General features: G+C 45.6%; 1 protein-coding gene across 1 annotated transcript in view; it reads left to right on the forward strand.

The window, feature by feature from the left end:
* CSMD2 (CUB and Sushi multiple domains 2) overlaps window positions 1–18,277 on the forward strand; it is a 602,688-nt gene that overhangs the window by 340,935 nt on the left and 243,476 nt on the right. The window contains exon 13 of the mRNA XM_033228874.1: window positions 10,422–10,604. Coding sequence (XP_033084765.1) covers window positions 10,422–10,604 — 183 coding nt within the window. The remainder of the gene's footprint in view (window positions 1–10,421; window positions 10,605–18,277) is intronic.

Consider the following 18,277-nt stretch of genomic DNA (forward strand, 5'->3'; position numbering starts at 1 on the left):
CTGAGTTGAGTCCCTCCCTCATCCACTCTCACTTGAATAACAGCAGAGTCTTCCTAACCAGCATCTCTGGCTCTAGTCCTCTTGCTCCATCTACCCATCTGCCGCATGGAGCAGTGATCTTCCCAGAATCCAAATCTGGCACAGTTCTCTCCTAGTTAAAAAAAAATGACAACTTCTCATTGATTTTAGGATAAAGTATAACACTTTCTACATGACATCCAAAGTTCTCCATAATAATAATTCCACCAAGTTCTGATTTCTATGAATCCATTCAAGACAAAAATCTCTCCAGTCCTATAGGACCTAATTCAGCGTCTGGAACAGAACACATGCTCAGAAAAGCTTGTAGAATTAAATTGTAATGAGGATCTACTCAGTCACAATCAGATACTCTCCCCAGCACCCTCTCAATTCCCTTTTGGTCCACTTTACCACCGACCTAGTGCACAGATGCCAAGAGTCCATGCATTCTCTATTGTCCCGCAGGATTTGTGGTTGGGCAAACCCAACTTATAATCAGGATCTTCCTTTGACTCCCTGTGTGGCAGTCTCTCCTCATCAATGAGCCTGAATTTCCTAATCTGTGAAGAGGGGCTGATGAATGGTTATCTTTCCAGGGTCTCATGAGGACTCAGTATAGTGAAGCACCCAGCATAGGGTCTGACATTTAGTAAATGCTCAGTTGGAAGCTTACTCCCTTCTCTGCTCTCCAAGGCCTGCAGCTCTTCTTCTAACCTACATCATTGCCCGAAGCTTCAGAATTACCTCTTCCTCCTTTTTAGCCCCCTGTTATTCCAACTCCTGGGGAGTTCCATGCAGGATAGACATCTCAACACAGGAATGGGTGGGGTGGGGGAGCGGCGGAGCTGGGATGCAGGTTTCCCATAGGATGGCATAAGGCATCCAAGGGCAGAGACCTCCCATATCCATCATTTCCACCCATCCCTTAGGCAGACCTGGCTGCATCATCATCATCAATACCCACTCTGTCCCAGTTTGAGCAGAGAGATACAACCTTAGGGGCAGGCAGGTGGCACTCCAATATCATCCTTTCTTCCTTGTTGAAAGTATTAGCCTGGTGGGAAATTTGGGGCATTTGCTTCCCAGAAATTCCTCCAGTTCTGCTTGTCACAATCCCAGGTCTTGGGGTGGGGGAGGGGACTCCTGATCTGTCAATATCTGAGCACTCTGAGCCAGTCTCCCTCCATGGGGGCGACCAGCTGTGGGAAATGCATTCATAGTTGCAATTTCTTTGCTTCCCAGTAGAACAAGAAATATTTAAGGAACAGGCAATTAGCACTTACCAGAAACATTATAAAATTACATACAACTTGCTAACAAGTTTTAGCATCAATCTGGAAGTCTCCTTGCTTCCTTGCTGGAGTCTGGAATCTGGCAGCTTAATGCTGAATCTGGGAGGCTGGCCCAGGGGAGGAAGAAGCTGAGACCTGGATGCTGCAGACATGAAGAAGCAGGGCAGTAGAGATTATGCAGAGGGGGTGCCCAACAGTCCAGGGCACTCATGTTAGAAATGAGCTCATCTGTTTGTTCAACATTTTCTAAGGCCCTATGATGTGTTGCAGACAATGTTTAGAACACTGAGGTTACAAGGACAGCAAGACGATCACTTCTTTCACCTAATTCATAGTCCATTTTCAGTAGCATAGAACAAGTGTTAGAAGACAAGGAAATACAAAGGAGGGGCAGCGAATCTTGCTCAAGGGCATCAGGGGAGTCTCCCTGGAGGAGGTGATGTCTGAAACTGAGACTTGCTTGAAGGATGAAAAGGAGTTCGTCAGACATCCTTGAGAGAGGGAACAGGTAGGCTTAGAAAGGTGACATGCAGATAAGATTGAAGCTAAAACCTCAGTAAAAATAAAGTCTGAGAGCAAGTTGGGGAGAAGAGGGCCAAGACTTGCTCTCTGTAGGCAGTGCCGCATCCCCTTCTTTAGAACTTTACTCCAGTGGTGGGCACTGCTGAGCCCCTGGAAGAGGTGGTGTTGGAGGGAGACTTCAAAGGAGGCCCAGGGCAACTGACCAGCATCACTGACCACTCCCTCTAGGACACCGCCCTTCCTCTTGTCAGATGCCAAGCACATGGCTATTTTCAGCCTCTCTTCTATTATTTTCGGTACACCTCTACTTCTTGTCTTTTCCGCATAAACTGGAAGGCCCAAACATTCCAACTTTGGCCAGGAATATCACTAACATGTTCCTAAGACGCTCACTGAGTTTCCATGATACCTCTAAAAGTTTTTCAGGCACCGGGAGCCAAAGTTGAGCTGGATACAAGCAGCAGCTGCCTCTTCTCAAAAAGTCCCAGTGGGATCCAGCCTGTTCTAGCCCCTGGAGACTGGGCTGGCAAACAGCAGAGGATGTTACCACATTAAAATTTGGCAGGAAGTAATTTGTCAATGAGATGTACTCTCTAAATACACAGCTTTTGCAAATGGTAAGCTTCAGTTTGGGGCTAACGCAGACGGCTTGGAGGCTAGCTACCTCCATGTCCATTGTTTCCAGCCTCCTTTGGCTGGTGACAGACCCATGCAGTGTTATGGAGGAAGGAGATGGGGAGGGAAGAATGTCACCCACTTTATCCAGCCATACCTCCATTCCACTTGTGGAAATCGTGTGCGGAAAAACACATCAGTCCCCATAGGTACACGTATAGATGTGGGGTCTCTCACCTCCCAGTGCCCTTCGCATCATCAGAAGTAGAAAAGCAGAGTGGGGTGTGGTTCTGAGGCAATCCAGGCTATCTGGGTATGCCCACAGGGTGATCCTAATGCACCGAAGATGTCCTGGTCACTCACTAGGAGTTTGTGCTGAATCAACAACGGGTCTGAGCACTTAGTAGGTGTAAGACACTGGGCTTGGTTCTGGAGATACAAAGAGTGGACGGGATGTGACCCCTGGCTCTGAGGAGCTGACAACCCACAGGATGAAGCTTAAACGAGTTATTGTTCATCAAACCAGGCCCTTCAGGGTCTCCCTCCAACCATCTCTCTGGCCTCTTCTCTCCATCACTTGAGCTTCCCACCACACTGAGCTTCTAGCTCTTCTGTAGACTCTACACTCTTGTCCTCCATTTCTCCTTTCCTCCTGCTTTCCTTCCATCCTCTCCTCCATCCTCCCGTCATCATTCCTCAAAAGTTTATTGAATCCCCTCTCTGTGCCCTGCACTTCACTAGAAAAGCTGGGATATAGACATTTCAAAAAACATTGGCTCGGTCTTCAAGAAACTTACCAATTCACAGTGGGAAACACACACCCAAAACTGCAGCACCCGTTGCTATAACAACAGAAATGTCCAAGGGGGCTGGGACCGAGAGAGAAAGAGCTCCTAAGGCTGCCTGGGCGATGCGAAAGAAGGTCCCAGATGGGAACGCACTTGCACCAATGCTGAAAGACAATTCTTTGTCTGGTAGACAAGCAAAGGGTGTTCATTTCAGGAAGAGAGGATGGCAGGTGCCACGTTAGAGCCGTGTGAGGGGCGGTTGGGCTCTGCAAACATCAGCGACAATAACACTGAGGAAATACAGCTAGTCACTGGTTACACACTGCATGCTGGACATTTTGACAATTATCTTGTGTACAGAAGCTCATTTAATCCTCACAACAACCTTGTTATTATTACCATTTCCATTTTACAGATGGCAAAACTAAGGCTCAGAGAAAATAAGTCACATGCCCAAGGTCTGTTCCTTAGTATCGGAGCCAGGATTTAGATCCTGGGCTTTGTGATGCCAGAGCTCTTGCCACTGCACTATTCCACCTCCCTACGGATCACCCAGTACTGTGCCGTGTGCATCTCAAGGTCGTCAATGACCAAAGAGCAGGCTGGGTGGGAGGGGTAGGCCAGGGTCCTGCCATGCTGAGGAGTTAGGGTTTTAGTCTGTGGACTTGGGAAGTTGTGAAAGGATCAATGAGCAGGGGATGGTAATCATCAGATTTTTATTTCTTGTGTTGCTTTGTAGAGTATGAAATAGAAGGAAGAGCCAGGGGAACCATAGGCTGCTACTGGCACCCAGATGAGGAGCTGCAAGGGCTGAACTCAGGCAGGGAGAGACGGGGTGGAGAGCAGAGGGTTCTGGGTATGTGGGAGGAGGAGTCAACAGGAGGGGACTAAGGAGAGCTGAGGGAGAAGGACAAGGCAGAATCCAGACTGACTCCCAGATTTGAACAACCTCTAAGAAACCTGTCCAGCGCTCCCAGCCAGAGGCCTGAGCTGCCCCTTCTGCTATCAACCAAGTCATGTGGTCAGGTCTACATCCTCTCCATTGCCCTTGTCATTTGTATTGGAATTACCCACCTGACTATGAGTTCTCCAGGGGCAGGAGCTGTGGGGCAGGCAACGCTGTACCTTTAGTGCTTAGTGTGACATTTGGCACAGTTTCCATGCAAAATGTTAGCTGAGCTCATACATTAAACAGAGTATTCTGTGTGTTCAAGGGACTGTGCTAAGTGCTAGGTACACCGTGATCAAAGATACATAATGGATACCTACCTTCATGGGGCTTACATTCTACGGGGTGGGAGTGAGGAAGGCCGGGTGGTGAATCATCTTGTGCCCGATGCCCAGCCAGAGCTCCAGAAGAACAAATTCTCATCCTTTTATTCACTGTTATATCCCCACTGTCTAGAACAGTAACCAATAAAATACTTGTTGAATGAATAGATGGGTAATTACAAGATGCATCATTGCTATAAAGGGAAAGAATAGGGTGCCAAAGTGGGAGGATTGCTTGAGCCCAGGAGTTCGAGGCTGCAGTAAGCTGTGATAGCACCACTGGACTCCAGTCTGGGCAACAGAGCAAGACCCTGTCTCAAAAGAAAAAATAAAAAGAATGGGGTGCAAAGAAAGAAAAGTAAAAGGGAAATGTCTAAGATCTAAGATGTGTGGTCAAGGAAAATGTCTTGGAGGAGGTAACATTTTAAACCAAAGTCTGTTAATGCAAGGCGTTAGTCATGCCAACGGAAGAGGAGAGGAAGCTCAGGCTAGGGGAACAACGAGTTAGTGAAGGAGCCAGTGAAGCCTCCCAGCCTCATGTGAAAGGCAGCAAATCCTCATCTTCCTCCAAGCAGTGCCTCCCCTCTTGGAGCACATCAAATAGTCAGTGAATTTATAGAACCACATGATACAGTCCATTCTGTACAGACATTTTCATAAAAGATGATTCCAATTTGGTATTAGAAATGGAAAAACCTGGGGAGAAGAGTGAGGTTGATCACAGATGATGGGGATAAAACAGCGGAGAAAGGGGAGAGCAAATATGCTGAGTGGCAGAGCTCAGTCATGATGGACTTCTGAGGCATCTTAGAAGCAATCATCTCATGTTTTCCAGTTTGCTTTTGGTAGGCAAAAGGGGAGAGACAGGAAAAACACTCATAAAACAGAATTATATTAAACCAGGTAGCAGGAAATTGCATGTGTGATTTTTCTGAAGTCAAAATCCATTTATCTGTTTGCAATTCTGGGTCCTGACGTCAGACTTGGTCAGCACCTGACCAGAAGTGTCAGATCAAACACCTTTCAGGCAGGGCATTAGAGCACAGGGAGCCCTTTGCAGGAAGACAGGGGCCTTGGTCCCTGTGTTTCCAGCAGGAGTTGACTCTGAGCTTGGAGAGAAGGCTTAGGCCAGGACAGGAGGTGTCAAAGGGACAGAAGCCAGCCAGCAGCCCCCTCTGCCTTCCTGGAAGGAGCTCCCAAACTCTCACCCCACCCTGCTCTGTTCTTCCTCTTTCTTCCACCGAATCTTCGTTCTCTGGGCAACACATCCCCCTATGCTTTGGAACTCTTTGCCAAATGCTCCCTTGAACCTGAGTTCCCATGAGGTCACCACGACCCTGTAGCCCTCTGCAGTGCTAGCAGCCCACTTCCCCACACCAAATGAACTTCACCTTGAGAGGGGCTCGTATGCTCTCTCGCCAATGCCATTCCACCCACGTGTAAACCCCTTCCCCTTTGACCTTATGCTGTCTCCAGCTCTGATACTTTCTACCCCTCCTCATCACTGTCACTGGTCTCCTCCTCCCTATTTGCCATCACCTTGCCTCTCAGGCCTTGACCTTCTCACTTTCTTTCAGTGTACTTCACCCTGGCTGCAGCTGGACCTCATCATCAAGCACCTCTGAAATCTCAACTCCACATACTTCAGCTTTTTCACGTGACACTCCCTCTACTCCTGCCCATCATCCCTTCCCAACCCCTATTTCCCCTATTGCCCCCTGCTCCCTTCACCTCTTTCCTTCTTCATCCTAAGCCCCTTGGATAACACTTTGGGCATCCTTTTGAACATCTTCAGCTCCTTTGCCCCACTGTCTTCCATTTCTCCAAGCCCAATCACCCCTCACTCGGTCAACACCCCTCACTCAGTCAATCCTCCTACCCCTTCCTCTACTTCTACAGGAACCGAGTGGCCAAGGGCTGCTGGGACAAGTCATATAGCCCCACTGGGTGGTATCCCTACAAATGAATCATCTGCACCCTCGGTGGGCCCCAGAGGTGCATTTTAATCCATCTAGGCATGATTTCCTCTTCTCCAGAGTGACAGCTTCAGACATTCTCCTCAAGTTGTTTTTCCATGACTTGTCCCTCACCTTCAGCAAAGACTGTGACCTCCTCCACTTAGAAAATAGAGCCTGTGTCATCACAGGATCTCTCTCGGTCTCCTGCCATCCTACCTGAAAACTCACTGCCACCACTTCTTCCCTCTTGACTGTGGTCTCTAATGTGTGCTCTCAGTCCCATGCCTCTCTCCTTCTCTGGAGCCCCTGTAGGGACCCCGTTCTCCTCCAGATCTTCAGCTAACCATTCAATACATCTTTCCTCCCACCTCTTTATTCTTCTCTAGCATTTCAATATGGCCAAGTTTCCCCTGTACTAAACTACTTTAACCACTCCCACCCAGGCCATATGCCTCATGAGCTGCTACCTAATTTCTCTGGATAGAGTGATATCACCTTCTCGTCTCCTGATGGGTGTTGGCCTCATCAGTACACACAATCCTGACAGTATCAATGTGACCTCTTTTTGCTAACCTGTTTTACAATCCTATATAAACTTCCCTGCAGCATTCAAGGCTTTTTATCTTCTTGAAACTCATTCTTCTCTAAGTTCCTGTGACCCCACTCTCCCAGTGTAACATTCTGCTGGTCCCTACATTGTCCCTAACTGTCCTGTCCTGGACCAACATCCCTTCTCACTCTCCTTGGGTCGTTTCATTCTTCTCATGGCTTCTTTTACAATCTACGAGCTGAATTTCTAGATCAGACTTCTCTCTTGAACTTAAGACCAAGGTAGCTACTTCCTGCTAGATATTTCTACTTGCAGGTCCCACTAGTACCTTAAAACTCAGCATTTCCTACTGATGATTCCATTCAGACCTATCTATACCCTCTTCTTGCATTCTTGTCTCAGTGAGGGTACACCCAAGTGCCAAAACCAGGCACTTAGTTATATAACTAAAAGTTAGCTGTGACAGTAACTATTGGGTAATTACTGTCACTCCTATATCGCAGTCCTACAAACAGTCTTACCTCTGGAACTTGGCAAGGGTTCTTCCCTCCATCTAAGGCCCTTCCTTCTCTCCTGCTGTTCCTTTTCACCTTCCTGGTTCCACCACAGCCTTAGGGCCTCAGCCTGGACACCACATCCTCCAAGAAGCCTTTCCTGACCCAGGACTGGGACTAGGGTCAGGTGAGCAGGGCACTCATGGGCACGAAATTTAAGTGATGGGGAAAAAAAACGCAGCAATTAAGATATGTAACACTTAATGCAAATTGTTTTCAAAAATAATATTAATGCAAAATGTCCATGTTAAAACACATCAACATTTGAATCAAAGACAGGCTGTGACAGTGCTGGGACTATGGTGAGACCAGTGAGGTGAGTCATCTGAGCATAGGGTTGGATCCAGGCTTTATTTTAAATGTTGGTATTTTTCTTCATTGTGAACTGGATTTATGGCATTAATTGTGATTTTCTAAAAATAATATTGCACTAAGATATTATTTGTCATGATAACTGAGATTTTGGTGCCCCTTGAAATTTTGGAGATGAGGTTAGTACTTCCACTCTCCACACCCTATTTCCAGACTGATCCTCCAAGTTTGAGTTAGGTGCTTCTCCTACGTGCATCCACAGCATGAATCTCCTGTATCATAAACGCCTGTTTCCTTGTCTGTTCATTTCTTGAGGGCAGAGACCATGTCCAGATGTGAAGGATCTAGCACAGCAACTGGCACACAGTAGGTGCTCATTGCATTGTGCATAAGTGGGTACCTGTGATTGAATGATGGTAGGAGAAAGTGATGGGTGGGTGGATGTGGGCATGTGCGCAGGGCTGTGCCTGCACAATGGGAAGGCTGGGCAGATTCCTTCATCCCCCTTAGTATCCCCTTTCTCTTAAGCCAATCACAGCCTCAGACTAGCTGCTGTGGGCAGGAACACAGGCACACGTACCCCACATGCGTATCTCCTACAGAAATGGCGGGGCCGCGCTAGGAAACCTTATATCTGGGTTCTGCCCCTGGCAGCAGGAAGGATCTAGCTCTGGCTTCAAACGCTGTGTAACTTTCACCAGGTCTCAAAATGCCTGCAGTGACAGCCCTCACACCCCAGGCTATATCCCAGAAAGCATATCTGGAGACATCTGGAGGCAGGTGGGTCCTGCTGCTTGCTTCTCCACATTGACTTATCACAGGGGCCCCTTCTTCTTTCCTTCAGATGCCCTGGAGCTCTGGGACCTGGAGCAAAGGGACTATGTTCCTGGAATGCCTCAGTGTATCCCCTCCCCCATCCCTGAGCCTGAGCAAAGCCAGCTTCAGAGGGGGTTCAGCTATGTTTTCAGCAGGCGTACTTGTAGAGGGTGAGGCTGGGGCACATGTGAGGTGAGAGGCAAGTGGGCTGACTTACATTTGAGATGCCTCACACCTGGCACATGGTCACACAGACTCCCCTGCACAAAGGAGAGGACCCTTGTAGCTCGACTTAGATGATCACACATGCACACACTCACTAACACACACAACCCCAGCCATAGAATGCCTTGTTCTGCCTGCTCTCAGCACAAAGCTGGCAGCCTTCATTCTGCAGTAACATGAATGCAACAGTCAAGAGCCCGTCCATAAACGGCAGTGCCTGGAGCTGATGGCAACTCTGACCAGCCCTCAGAAGCCCCACAGTGTGGTAGGAAAGCCTTTGCAGAATCATCCCTGTCAGGATCACACACACCAACTTCAGGGACTGTGGTGCCTGACAGCCCATGATGGTGTCTACAGAACAGGCAGGGTCCCTTTGTCCTGAGAATCCTGGGTAGGTGTCCAAAAAACTCCCCTGATGACTCTGGGCCCCTCTCTCCCAAATCTCAGGACTCATACAGTCCTCACCTCACTGTCTGGCACTGGCTTCATGACTTCCTGTCTGTCCTGCAGGACGCCCTTCTCCCCGGAAACAGAGCTCCTCCCCAGAAACAGAGCTTCTGTCCTTCCCTCTTCTTCCTCCTCCCTTCCACCACCCACTCCTTGTCCATCTCTCACAGCATTAAGCACAGCATGAGTGGAAGTGGGGGTGACTCCAGAGGAAGCTCCAGAGGCTTGGCCAGGACATACTCCTTTCCAGAAGCATCTGGGTCCTGACTGCCTCTCCAGTGAGGTAGCCAGCCCATCATGCCCACTGGGTTCAGGACCCCCAGAGCTGTCTCAAGGAACCCACTCCATGTCTGACTCACCACTGTTGACTCAAGTGAACTTTCAAAGCATACTCAGTGAGTCATTTGCTTCATTTTGCCTGCTACCATCTCAAATTGAATTAAGGAAACATTTCCATGAAGGTGCTTTCACATCAGCAGGCAGTGAACATTTATTCTCAATTAATCTCTGGTTTGGGAAAAAGACAGGGAGCAAAGCTTCAACTGCTGTGTCATCTTGCACTTGCCTTTGCTGCTCAGAAATGGACTGTACTTGAGATCTGTTATGTGACATTAGCAGTTCAGATGCAAGATCAGGTTCAGTGAGGAAGTCTCCAAAGACTTCTAATGCTGTGGAACTTGTTGCTCCTGGGACAGGTAACCTGTGAAGAATGTAGACCCACCTTCTCCCTAAAATTGCTTCATCTCATATTGGATTTAGGGAGGAATAAGGGGTCAAAACATCCAAGCATCTAGAACACTTTATGTGGACACAGAATCTCAGGCACTTGATAGCTGGAAGCCCATTCATCCTAGGATGCTGCAATGAAACAGGACATTGCAGGATTTCTCACAAACCTCATTCCTTATAAGAACATTGAATCCTGCCTGTGTCACTCTAAGCACTGACTTATGGCAGAAGAGCAGCAGAGCATGTCATGTGGACCTTCAGCTCCAGGAGAGGTATAAAGTCACCTTTTGTCTCTGTTTTCTCATCTTCCTGTCTTTCAGAGATCGAGCAGGGCAGTTGCGGTGACCCTGGCATACCTGCGTATGGCCGGAGGGAAGGCTCCCGATTTCGCCACGGTGACACACTCAAGTTTGAGTGCCAGCCCGCCTTCGAGCTGGTGGGACAGAAGGCAATCACATGCCAAAAGAATAACCAATGGTCGGCTAAGAAGCCAGGCTGCGTGTGTAAGTGAGCAGGGAGGAGGCCACACCAGGGTCTTCACCGAGAGGCAGGGGCCCATTTCCTAGCTAGTCCAGGGGCCCCGTCCCTGGGAACCTTGCAGGTTGTAACAACAGCTGCACTCTGGTTGGTTTATTCTACTCCTCGGAACGTTGCTGGTGGGGTCCTCATTTCTGGCAGGCAAAGTCGACTATAGCACGTGAGAACAAGTGCTCTTGACATTTGGTGATGTTCTTCAATGCCATCTTACCCTTCTTGGTGATCCTTAAGAGCAAGGAGATACCACTGGAGCTTAGCCCACCAGGCTCAGACTCAGACATTTCCTGCTCACCCTCATTGCCACCACTGGCACCATCTAATCAAGCAAGGTGGAAGGGACTGGCAAGTTTGTAAGATTGTAGACACCACCAACCTTCAGTGCTGTGGGAAACCGGCCTTGCCAGGATATAAACAGTTTCCTAAAATTGCTTCATCTCATATTGGATTTAGGGAGGGATAAGAGATCAAGCTATCTTTGGACTGTTGATCTTTTGGGGAAGGGGTTGGTGTTGAGTGGTCTGTTCTGTGGAGATAACAAAGAAGCCCTTCTTCCTTCCTCTTGGATGACCTGACCATACTTTGCAGCACAAATGACATCTTAAATTTTCAGTCACAGCGGGATTGGCAAGGATGAGGGGCTGTGTGTAGCCAAGGAAGGCCCAGGCATGGTCTTTGTTGGGAAATCAAAATTTCCAGCTTCTCTGGGCTATCATGTCTTCTCCTATCCCTTGTCACTCCACCTTCTCCATCTCTTTCCATGTGCTTCTCTCAGGGAAAGACAGGCATCCTGATCCTCAGATCCTTCCCCCGGCTCAATGTGTTACTTGGGGTCTTGAGTTCTGCACACTAGAGATCGGTGATCCCTCGGGGCTGGGAGAGGAATAGCCTGGGAGACTGTCAGGGTCTCTGTGATGACTGAGAGTTTGGTGTATGAGTTGATGAGTTGGGATGTACCATGGTGATTATACTTTCTAAATGAAACAAAAATCACTTTGTCTGACAAAGCATTTTGATGACTTTTGAGTTTATTTATGTAAAAAGTCTTCAGATGTTTAAAGATCAAATCACCCTTAAATACACATTGAACAAATCACCTTTATTGAAAAAAAATAATTTAATAATATCTGCCCATCTCTGCTCCCCACTATGGTTAGAACAACAGCATTAGCCGTGTAGCATGCTGGGAGCCACAAGGACCTGGAGGAGCAGGGAGCAGCTCAGGGCAGGCAAACACAAAGGCTCTGCCCATTGCAGAGACCAAGCCCAGGGACGGGTGCACAAGGCAGGGCTCTGTAGAGGCAGGGCCTGAGAAGATAAAGGTACACACAGTGGGAGCCCCAGGTGCCATGGGGGCTTAATCTCTTCAATCCATCTAAATAAAACAAGGCAGGGAGAAATGGAGGAGGGTCTAGCTTCTGCAACAAAGAGCTGGGAGGATTGACATGGGAAGCAAAACCAGCCAGCCTCTTAGGACCAGGATAAGGTTCACTGTCCCTCAAGCTGAAAGAGGCAGGTAGCAGAATGCCAGCTGAGGGACTGTTGCTTGACCCCTCCAAGAGTTTACTTGGCTCTTTGACTCTTAGGAGCAGGTTTAGAACATCCTTGTAAAACCTTTACCAAGGGCAGAAGACCTTGAAGTACTGCCCAGCAGGCCCTTGGTGTACACAAGCAGGGCTGGCAGCTTCCAGTGAGCTGGGCACTGCTTGCAAACAGCTGAGAAGAAAAGAGGATAGGGCTGTCTCGACAAGTATGTGTCAGTGCTCCCTGTGGTTTAAAACAAGGATGAGGGGCCTGAGGCTTATGGATGAAAGCTAAGCAGATACTCTGGGGAGATGACATGGCATTTCTTCTTCTAGACAATTCTGGTTTAGAGCAGGATGACATCCCCAAGCACTTCCATCACTCAAGTGTGTCTGGACATTGGAGAGTAACGGGACACAGCTTGGATCTCAGGGATGCTGGCTTCCATGGAGGAAGCCAGAGGGAACCAACTGGCCCCACGCCTTTGCAGCATATAGCCAGGTCGCACTTGCATTTCAACAAAGTGAGGGACTTCCATCTGCCCACTCTCTACTGAGTACCCAGCAGGCAAGCTGATGCTTTTATAGGTCCTGGGCTTTGCCCTCAGAGAGCTCATAGTTCAATTGCTGATAAGAAAGTATGGTGATAAGAAAGGCCTGGTGCACTGAGATGACTTTGGTTTCAAAATCTGAAGACCAGGTTCTTAGTTCTAGCTCAGCTTTGTGACTAAAGCCAGGCATCTTCTCTCTGGATTTTCATGTACTGACCTATCCAATAGGGTAGCACTCCATTCTGGCTCCAAAAAATCTAAACCTCTATGATCATATTTATAGAAAAAGATCACTATGACATGAATAGTCCTCACATTTTCCACAATAAGTACCTGGAAGCTACTTTGAAAGTGGATCATTACAGAGTAGGTCATACTTTGGTTGGGGGACAGTGTTAAACTTTGGTGTTCTGCTGTTAACTCTAGATCAAATGTATTATAGTGTTATCAATAGAAAAGGGACAATACCTATAAACGTCTATAAAAATATAAAATATAAGGTTGGTCTCTGTGTTTTATAAAGTGCTTATAAATGTACATACAAAAGCTCCTCTGGCAAAAGTCAGCATAAGTGCCCTAAATTTTACAATACATTAGTCACAATAAATATTAATGCAATACTTGGCAAACAACATTGCCCTTTCCTTATTGAGAGCTAGAAGGGGATTGGGGATATTAGTTCAATGGCTCAAATTTCTTTGAGAAGTTGCCTGAATAGATGCAAAGTATTATATTGTTCTTCTCTTGACACATTTTCTTCAAAACAACTCTTTACTAGGGAATTACCCTGCCAAGAATACACAAATACACGCTTCCTTCATGTTCCAAAACATTTTCTGTAGCAAGCAGTGACTTCAGAATCATTTTGTTGGCTTTTGAGCTGCCCGCACAGTAGTAGATGCTCAATAGATAGTCTTTTAGTTAATTTAATTTTTAAGAAGATGATTTATCTCACAGTGAAAAACGTTTTGAAAAAAAAGATGGAACCAGCTTCTTTGCTCTTACTCTCTGGTCCTTAGTTAATTCACATCTTCAGGGACCCCTGCTCAAAATCAATGGGAAGTAATACCACTTTCCATCCATTCAAGCTATTGACCGCCTGTCTTCCCTGTGCTGAGCACCATGCATTGGATTCAGAGTTGTTCAGTCTCTGCCTAGGAAATTTGCTCATCCTGGCTATCATGGTGGGAAAGCTTTGGCCAGGCTGCACATATTCTTTACCTTCCAGAAGCTTTGCCCATTTTACCTCCTTCCTTACAAAAGAATAGAGAGCATTTCCCATACAATCTTGTCCAGTTATTCTTCCACCACAAGAGATACAATGGGAAGAAAGATACAAATAACTCTGATGGTGGTTTGCACAATACTTGATGCTTTGTTGACAGGCTGGCAGAATGCTTCACACTTCTTAAGGAAGTCAGGAAACCAATTATCAATCCATTAGCAGCCACTTTCAAAAGAAGCTTCAAAATAGCCTTCACCAGAGATATGCCACGAATGCATGAATGCACACTTTACTTTGCCATTTTGTAAACCACCTTAAGATGTGAATCCTAATTGCTCAGTTCTTTTTTTTTTTTTTTTTTTTTTTTTGAGACGGAGTCTCGCTCTGTCGCCCAGGCTGGAGTACAGTGGCCGGATCTCAGCTCACTGCAAGCTCCGCCTCCCGGGCTTACGCCATTCTCTGCCTCAGCCTCCCAAGTAGCTGGGACTACAGGCGCCTGCCACCTCGCCCGGCTAGTTTTTTGTATTTTTTAGTAGAGACGGGGTTTCACCGTGTTCGCCAGGATGGTCTCGATCTCCTGACGTCGTGATCCGCCCGTCTCGGCCTCCCAAAGTGCTGGGATTACAGTGCTCAGTTCTTAATGTGTGTAGTATGTGTGTGAAATGTGAAGGCAGGGACTTCTTGGATGTATACGATTTAAGTTACAAATCAGCAATCTAATCTTGAGAGGTCAAGGGAGGGAAAATTGGTGCTTGGTGCTCAGGGAAAACGTCCCAGAAGATACAAGACTTGAGCTGGGCTTTTGGAGAGTTGGAAGGGAAAGTAGGATTTTCTAAACAGAGATGCTGTGGGAAACAGCCCTCTGCTGGTATCTTCCAGTCCTTTACCCTGACTTCCTCCTTACTTCTCCCACCTTCTGTTCTGGTAACACACACAAACACACACACACACACACACAAACACACACATGCTGGAATGAATTGGGTAATGGGATCTGCAAGAAGCTGGTCTCTCCTGTGGATCATTACTCTAGAGTAGTTTCTCAAACTTAGCACTATTGCTATTTTGGCCCAGATAATTCTTTTTGTGTGGGGCAGTCTTGTGTATTATAGGATATTTAACACATCTCTGTCCTCTGTCCACTAAATACCAGTAGCACCCGCCCCACACACCAGTTGTGGCAGCCAAAAATATCTCTATACATTGCCAAATATTCCTTGGGGGAAAAAAGATCACAGATGAAGAACCACTAGTCTAGGATAACTTAGTTTTGTCAAATTCCAAATATGAAGAATCCTATGGATTTGTGTTTTAAGTGAGGCTATGATTAAAGTCTGTAGCATTATGACAGTGGGAAGACATGGGTTAGAGGAGGATGCAAATTTTATTAAATGTTCTACATTATTGGGAAGATATGAGTCCTCCCTACTATGTTATGGATTCTCTCAATTTATAGATTAAAACAAGGTTCAAAGAAATGTAACTAACACAATGGCCATAGAACCACTAAATAATAGGCTGGAATTTGAGCTATTAATTGACAGAGCAGCAATTTGCACCCAGGTTCTTGCTGCAAGTCCTGCACTCTCCATTGCACTAGATTTCTAGAAGTTTAGGGATCATCTGAAAAGTAAGGCCAAGGAAGCCTGAGGGCAAAATTCTAGGCCAGAGTACAGAAGCAAACTGCTGGCTGAGTTACCTTCATGCAGTAACAAAAGTTGACAAGAGTTAGACAAATCCAAGAAAGATAGATTTGTGATCCTTATTGGAACTCTGTCAATATTGTATACCCCCAACACACAATATACTGGGGTTGGAACCTCTTCTTAATCTTTACTTTTTCTCTGTTCCTTCTACCCATTCATTTATTTATCCATCTTGATTTATTGAGTACCTGCTATATACAAAGTCAGGTGCATAAGAGGGTATGGCTGTTTCTGGTCAAATTCTAAACTGAAGGGCCTTTGGGGATGATCCTGCTCAGGTTAAAGAGACAATCTCATGGTGCCATGTCCTATATAATGTGCTGTAACTCTATCTCTAGACGTATCTGGAGCTCAAGGGCCAATACTTGACGTAGACTTTTGGTATGTTCTCATATTTTTAAAGTTTAAGCTCATTTAATGGTTTAAATAAATCTAAAAGTTTAAATAAAGAAAATATTCGTATTCTCTCTCCCTTAAACCAAACTGACTTCAAATTTGACCAGTCTTTTTTTATTCTTACCCATCTATACCCATATGTTCTGTGGTCTTCATCAGAGTGGGCATACCATTTTGCATTCTATGTTTTAAAGCCCATATTCTGTTGTGAATCTTACCATGTTGCTACATGTATTTCATAGTTATCATTCTTAAAAATCTATAGGTTCTTCTGTCAAGTGAATAAACCATGACTTATTCAACCAATTATATTCAATTATTTTATATAAGGCTATAATGAACATCTTCAGGCCTATGGCTTTTTCTTCTCTTGAATTATTTCCTTAGAATAAATTTCTAGGAGTGACATTATGGGATCAGGGCGTGAATATGTTTATGACTCTTCATGCATACTGTTGTATGGCTCCCCCCATATATTGTGTCCGTTCATAATGCCGTAGCAAAAGCTGTAAGATTAAGAACAGGATTCATAAAATGTGTGATCTTTCCATCCAGAAACGTGGCATGCCTCTCTTTCATGTATATCTGCTTTCACTTTTCTAAACATAACAACTTTGTGTTTTTTTTTTTTTTCATTTAGGTCACGTATATATTGCTTGTAAACTTTGTTCGCTTCACTAAATTCCAAATATTTGTGTGGCCTTTTAAAAGCTGCTAATCGCTAGAAGTTGAATCTATTTCTGTAGCACACCTTTGTTGACTACTGTAAAGAGCCCAAGGTTTAGTGCCGCGAGTTCAGAGATGAATTGGGCACAGTCCATGTCCTCAAGGAGCTCTCTTCATGTGGTGATAGACACCATTATATAAATGAAGCGGGCCCTTGGGGCTTATAATTTAGTTTTTCAATGAGAAAACATTGGTGCCGTGAATATTAGGTTCATTCTTTTATTTAACACATATTTATTGAGTGCCTGCAATGTCGCAGGTATCATAGTCGGTACTGAACAGAAGAGCAACAGCCCCTCTTCTCATGGGGCATAGACTTGACATCATCTCTGTTAGAATGGTTGGGCCCAAAAGATGAGAGGCCCTGCTGGAAAAGGAGACATTCAAGAGGCAGCAGTGGGTTCTGGGAGAAGCCATAGGATTTGGGCCTATGCAAAAGGGACACGTTCCATAGATACATTGACGCACACATAAACACCCATGCACACACGCACGCCCACACTGCAGGACTGGGTACTTGGGTTTGCAATGATTCCAATAGGGGTTGGCTGCTGCCTAATGGATGTGAGTGAAGAAGGGAGGTGGGTTTATGGAAGCACAATCTGGAGACAGACTCCTGGGTAGCCATGGGCCAGAGACATGTCCCTCTTGGGGTAAGAGGTATAAAAGAGGTATCTGGAGGACTGCCAAGATTGCCATCGCAGGACACTGGATGGAGACTTCAGTCTTGGCCTTTCTTCAGCCGACCTGGGTCCAGCCCTGTCTAGGAGGGACACGGGGCATTTGCTGTTTCCGATCCCTGTATAGCGACTATTGGTACTGACATGTGGCTACTGGGGTGTTGGTATTTTCCTTCCCATTTGAAGGCATTCTTTCTATATTGTCTATAGAAATTCTTTGTGGTATTTGATATATGTATTTTCCCAATCTCATTTTCCCTTTTTGTTTTCTATTTTTCACTGTTTAGTTGTCTTACATTTCCGTATAAATAAATCTCTCAGTATTTGTGATTTCTTTTCAAAGCTGACAAAGTTATTCTGCCATGGATCTGAGAAACAGTTCGTTTTATTTTTGGTTATTTGTCAGTAACTTGATTTTTTAAAATATAATTTGTTTATCTGGAGTTTACTTAGATGAATGTATAATATTGTCCAAACTATCATGCAGTTTTCCAACACAATTTATTAAGTAATTCATTTCCCTTTTGATTAGAGGGAAATGAATTGTTTTATTACATACTGAATCCTCAAATGTAGTTAAGTCTATTTCTTGAGTCACCACTTTGTTCTGCTGCTCTATTTCCATCTTAGCACTGGTATTGAATAATTTTAATTGTTGTTTTATAATGTGTTCTAATATCTGGCAGAGCTAGAAACAACTCCTTCCTCCCTTAATTATTTTCTCTTTCAGAATATTCATTGTTATTCTCATCTGTTTGTTGTTCAAGATTAATTTTAGAATCATTTTGTCAGAGTAAAAAAAAAATCCTATTGGGATTTTGTATGTGCACTCCTG

The sequence above is a fragment of the Trachypithecus francoisi genome, unplaced genomic scaffold (assembly GCF_009764315.1).
Source record: "Trachypithecus francoisi isolate TF-2019V2 unplaced genomic scaffold, Tfra_2.0 Lachesis_group12, whole genome shotgun sequence".
In the NCBI taxonomy this organism is placed as follows: domain Eukaryota; kingdom Metazoa; phylum Chordata; class Mammalia; order Primates; family Cercopithecidae; genus Trachypithecus; species Trachypithecus francoisi.